Raw genomic sequence first — 5920 nt, 5'->3', positions numbered from 1 at the left:
AGTCAAAAGACGCTTTTACCCTTAATGAAGCGCGTACACGTAATAAAATTGATGTTATTTACGAAAACGTCACCGCGCCAATCTAGTCCATAGATTGTTTTGATCGGACGATCCATAGGCGTTCTCACCGTTCTCATACTTTCCACCGTTTTCTATATATATATATATATATATATATATATATATATATATATATATATATATATATATATATATATATATATATATAGGGTGAGGTTATAGAGTGAACACCAACACCAGTGTATTTGCGAACTGAGTAAACAAATCCTGACCATTGATTTACACATGTGTATAGCCAGGATTAGTTCGCTCAGTTCTCAAATACAATAGCGTTCACTATTGAACATTGAACCTAATCCTATATATATATAATTCATTTTTATTTATTACGGTTATACAACTTTTTACAACTTTCATGGTTATTGAATGATCTCATTATTATTCATTCATTTTATATAAATTGAATTTGATTATTATGTGAAATATGGTCAAAAGTCATGTTTAAACTTTTTTTTAGTGGTCAACTAAATCATCGGATAGGCATCCTAAGTTGTCCTTAATCGAGCAAACGCATACCCTCCTCCATAACCGTCAGAGTTGGATGCGTACTCGAGCCATCAAGCCACCCGTTCCTGGGAAAACCTGCCCGCTCGAAGGCCCACTGCGGTAACACCCGGTTCGGCTCGGTTTCGAACTTGCGACCTCCAGAGAAGCCTAGTTCTAAACTTTATTGACACCACCAATGTTCTTCAAAATGATGCTAGTGGGAGTGGGGGGGAGTGGGAGTTAAACTTGCAACCTTAAAGAGAGGAGTCAAGTAACTAACCACTATACCAACTATTAAGGAAAAATGGTAACCAATTTGCGTAAGTCACAAATGGTAGCCCATTGGTTCAAAACCAATAAAATTAAAGCTAACGTTGATGCCAAATAGAAAGGATACCCGTCAAAATTGTATGAAAGAATTTAACCTCTAATCATCTAGACTATAACAGCTGGCAATATCTTATTTGCATGTAATATGAACCACCCCTACGTTTTCGACACTATAACAGCTGGTTGGCTAACATACACACACACGGAGTTGACTTTGGGTCAACTAAACCACCATTGCAATGTCTTGTCTGCAATGTATACACCTAATTTCTGGCCTATATATAATAAGCTATTTTAAAGGAGTTGCATTATATTTCATTCCATCTTTCAATTCTCTGTTTTTCTTTCTTTTTTTTTTTTAACGGCAAATTTCTTTTATTCTTTGCTGTTCGTGGGACTTGAACCCAAGGTGTTCAATTCTCTGTTTTAGTTAAAGAGATTACAGACACCTTGATTTTCATTTAATTATTATTATTTGATCCACAAATATGGATGCATTCTTGCAGCAGTTTCAAAATCTTAAAATCCAACTGGAAGAGATAATATTAGCCACCAACAACTTTGACAATCAGAATAACTGTATTGGACGTGGTGGTTTTGGGAAAGTTTATAAAGGAGAAGTGTCTCACTCTAAGGGCCAAAGCATGGTGGCTATTAAGCGTTTAGATTGTAGGCATGGACAAGGAGCACCTGAGTTCTTGAAAGAGATCACGACACTTTCCCGTTACTGCCATGAAAATCTTATCTCTCTTCTAGGATTTTGTCACCAAGAGGATGAGATGATCCTGGTATACGAGTATGCATCTCGTGGAAGCCTTGACCGCTATTTAAATTCCCCTCTTCTCACATGGACACAACGTCTCAAGATATGTCTTGATGTTGCGAAGGGATTAAGCTACCTTCATGATCCAAGAGAGACACACCAAAGACTTATCCACTGTGATGTAAAAAGTTCTAACATCCTTCTCGATGAGCAATGGAATGCTAAAGTTTCAGATTTCGGTCTATCAGTAATGGGCCCCGCTAATGAGCAATATTCAGTTATTGTCATCCTTGCAGCAGGTACCCCTGGGTACTGTGATCCACAGTATGCAATGACACACACCCTAACAAAAGAGTCGGACGTCTACTCTCTCGGTGTGGTCTTATTCGAAGTTTTATGTGGGCGATTATGTTGTACATATAGCAATGGCTGTGTTCAACAGATTTTAGTGCCCACGTGGATTGAAAGCTATGAAGAGAAGAAGTTATATGATATCATCTTCAAAGATCCGACCATTCAACCATTGGAGCAGAGTGCTTTAAAAACATTTTCAAACATTGCGTATCGCTGTTTAAAGGAATCTCGTGAAGATCGGCCAAAGATGGCTGAAGTTGTGACAGAACTTGAGACTGCACTCGACAATGAAGAATTTAGCAACTGGATCAACCCGCTTATCGACTACGATGAGATGAGTAAGAATGCAGAAACTCCTCTGAACTGCAGTTCCAAAGATGAAGTGAGGAAATTTCTGTCCAAAGGGGTCCTCCTTAAAGGCGGCAAAACGGTAATTACTTGCTATGTCTATAATCCAACGGTATTTAAAACATATTGATCATTTCGTTGTTATATACAATGACAAAAAGGTGAATAAATAAATTTTAGAATTTAGTCTGATTGATACCTTCCTAAATCAAATCATCTAAACCAACTTGAACTTGTCTAATGGACAGTGGATTTCATTAAATAAGAAAGGAGAGCGTTGTGGAATGGTATCTTTTGCAGAATGTTTGGATTCAGATCCAAATGAATTTAAGAGTGTATTTGATTCAAGGTGACTTCGCCTCCCTTCTATTTCTCGGTGTTTGATACAAGTATCAAGCAACGTATCATTCTTGCTTATATTCACGCAGATTTGCTGTGAGCCCCTACCATTATAAGAATGGGAGAGTCAAAATACGTGTAAAACCCCAATTCCTGTCACCAAGAATCACATATGCTGTGAACCTTGTGTTCAAGTTTACGCATCCAAGGAAGGAGAGAACATGTCATGATCGTATAGCCCTCAAATACAAATTACAAGGGGAGCCAGAAAGTTCAATTTCATACCTTGCGTATGAGAGAGAGGATGGATGGTGGATGTGTGAATTGTATCAGTTTACTAGTGAACACAGAACTGTTGATCCTGAAATTCTGTTTAACTCTCATACTTCCATAGAAGCAGAAGGCATCGAGTTTTGGCCCTTGGAAAAAGTAAGATGACAAATAAAAGCTTAACCATTCATGTGCATCATTATTAAATGCATTTTAGTCATCTGATCAAAGTGTGAATTGGTTATGTTGTTCTACAGGTGGAACATAAAGATGAGAAGCAACCCATATCAGATTCAGATGCAAATTGGGAAGAAATGTTGCCAACTGATTATGAAGACATATTGAAACTGTCGAAAAATAGAATACAATGGACAACGAAGAAGCAAGCATACTCAATTATGAGCAAAGGGTTCTTAATCAGGGATGGCAAGAAGAGAAGCATTGTAAGTCCATTTTTTTCTCATGTGTAGTTGTTGTGGAACCTGTGAACATGGTTCAAAGGGAAACCATTACTGAACATGTACTAATTATATCTCTCTTTATTGTTTGATAGTGGTTTTTTCTTGACAAAAATGGGAAGAAATGTCATATGCTATCAGCAAGCGCGACTGCCACATGGGACCTGTACTCGTACAAGCTGACTTTACCTGAATCAAGGTTCTTTTAATGTGCATTAGATATGTTTTAGCAAATTATAGGTGTACATAGTGTTTCTGAAAACATGCACTACATATTCATGAGTTAACATCTCTAACTGACCATACAATGAGACTGATATTAGGTAACTTCAGATCTAGACTTTATAATCATGCTATTCAATTCTTTCTACCATAATGTTTTACCTTAGTTTTTGGAACCTTACATTGAAATTTGTGCAAAAGCGTAACTTTCTAGTAATCATGTATGGACAAGTTCATTTTCTAGCATTCCTAGCTTTCCTTTTACCTGTAAGATGATCTTCTAATATTTTTCAGATTTGGAGAAGCCTTTCAGTGTATTTTTCGGATTCCTAATATTATCAGCAATATCCAATCCCATCTAGTATCACCTCAAACAACATATGCATGTTACCTTGTCTACAAATTACCAAAGGACCAATCCGAATTTCAGGCTCCAATTCTAGTGGAGGATCAAGGAGATTTTAATTCAAATCGTCATCGGTATATCTTTTTAGTAAGTCCTCAAACCCCAGTTATTAGACCAAAGGCCGATCAAAACACTCACAACCCACTCAATAAGCCAAAATTTAAAGGCCTTCCACAAGAAAGGAACGATGGTTGGATGGAAGTACAAATTTGGGAATTCCTAGCTGCTACTACCACTGAAACGATTCCTGCTTGTCTTGCATTGGGAACTCGTGGTGACAAGATGCTTAGCGGGCTTATTATTGAAGGCGTTGAGTTTAGACCCATATAGATTCCCTTTTTAACTGGACAAAAGTTAATTGTTGATGCACTTATGTGTGGATATGGCACGGTTCGGCTCGTTGCGTATCAAGACCACATATTTCACATCCTCCTGTGAAATATGTGAAGGGAATGTAATCGGCTGAAACAGGAGTCCACGAAATAGAGATTGAAATATATACTAATCGAAATAGAGTATTTGTATAAAGGCATCAAAATAGGATCAAGTTATTGGACATCGAAATAGATAAATGTTATGGTCATATGAAGACAACGAAATAGACTTATGTCTATTTCGAAGTTACTAGTTACTGAAGTTCAACCTTTATCTATTGCCTATTTTGATAGAATCAAAAGACAAAGCCTATTTCGATAGGATATAAAGCACAACACCCAAGCCTATTTCGATGGAGATTATTTCAAGGCTATTTCGATGTAATGATTATTTCGATAAGAAGCATATGTATTTCGTTGTATCACGTTGTAATCTTGTATTTCGATTTGTAGTCTGCTGCGTTGTGATATAAATAGCAGCAGATATATACTCTGTTTTACAAGAGAGCACACCAGAGAGTTTGAGAGAGTTCTTGTTGAATCTGTAATGTTACTCTGCTGAAATATCAGTACTGTGAATTTTTGGCGTCACGTGATGTAAAGACGTGCAAACTTATGCTACAACCTGGCGTAAAAAAAAAAAAAAAAAAAAAAAAAAAAACCCCTCAAATTTATACCGATAAAGCTTTAACTTTAAACACAAAAGAGGCAAAACTTGAATGACTAAAAATAAAACATATAAACATGGGATTGAAAATGAATTCAAAATATACAAAAAAAAAAAAAACAAATAGAAAAAAGAAAAGAAATTTCACTGTTCCTAACATCTACCTAAATTGTATATATAACTAGGTTTTTCTCCTAGCGCGTTGCGCTAAGGATTTCGCCACGATTCCGAATGTTAAAAACTAATTAAACGGCAATTGATGCAGAATTTTATTCGCAACCGAAGTTTCGTCGTTATCATCAGTTCCATGTTTTTCAAACAATATAGGTTTTGCTTTGTCACATTCTAATCCGGTCTTCGCTTAATCGTGCGTTTTAAACCGTATCTTCCTTTAAAACTAACCGGTCTAAGTTTAGGCTTAATTAAGACCCGTTAGGAATCTAATAGGTTATTAAAAACCTCCGTTCCAGATTAGGAGCCTGGTAAAAGCTACTTGCACTCACTGATTTTGATATATACTTGCTCAGGTAAATACTTTTAACTTATTTTCCGTTATACGGGCTTGGGATACGGTATTATAAAAATACCGCTTGGTCGGGTGTGTAGTCATTTAAATCGGATTGTGATTAATGTATTTACATAACCCGTTTTAATCTGTATTATTTGGTGTATGGCCTTTGGGGGTTAATGACCATGTCTCGGATATCCTTGGCATCATTCTTTGAAATGGCCACGACCTAAGCACGGGGTGTAGGCATACACCTGACAGTTGCATATGTAAAAACTGGTAACCCACTTTAAGGAATTAACCTTGTGGGCATT

At 36.7% G+C, this 5920-nt stretch overlaps 1 protein-coding gene across 1 annotated transcript; it reads left to right on the top strand.

The window, feature by feature from the left end:
- Nucleotides 1-1204: 1204 nt before the first annotated feature.
- Nucleotides 1205-4864, top strand: LOC110890537. Its single transcript, XM_022138158.2, has 6 exons — nt 1205-2444; nt 2611-2711; nt 2791-3130; nt 3229-3414; nt 3525-3628; nt 3946-4864. Exons 1-6 carry the CDS (start codon nt 1386-1388, stop codon nt 4385-4387), a joined length of 2232 nt encoding a protein of 743 aa, XP_021993850.1. The 5' UTR covers nt 1205-1385; the 3' UTR covers nt 4388-4864.
- Nucleotides 4865-5920: the final 1056 nt, after the last annotated feature.

Source organism: Helianthus annuus, unplaced genomic scaffold, assembly GCF_002127325.2.
Source record: "Helianthus annuus cultivar XRQ/B unplaced genomic scaffold, HanXRQr2.0-SUNRISE HanXRQChr00c009, whole genome shotgun sequence".
In the NCBI taxonomy this organism is placed as follows: Eukaryota; Viridiplantae; Streptophyta; class Magnoliopsida; order Asterales; family Asteraceae; genus Helianthus; species Helianthus annuus.
The sequence above is the reverse complement of the archived record's forward strand: the minus strand, read 5'-3'. Positions and strand labels throughout refer to the sequence as shown.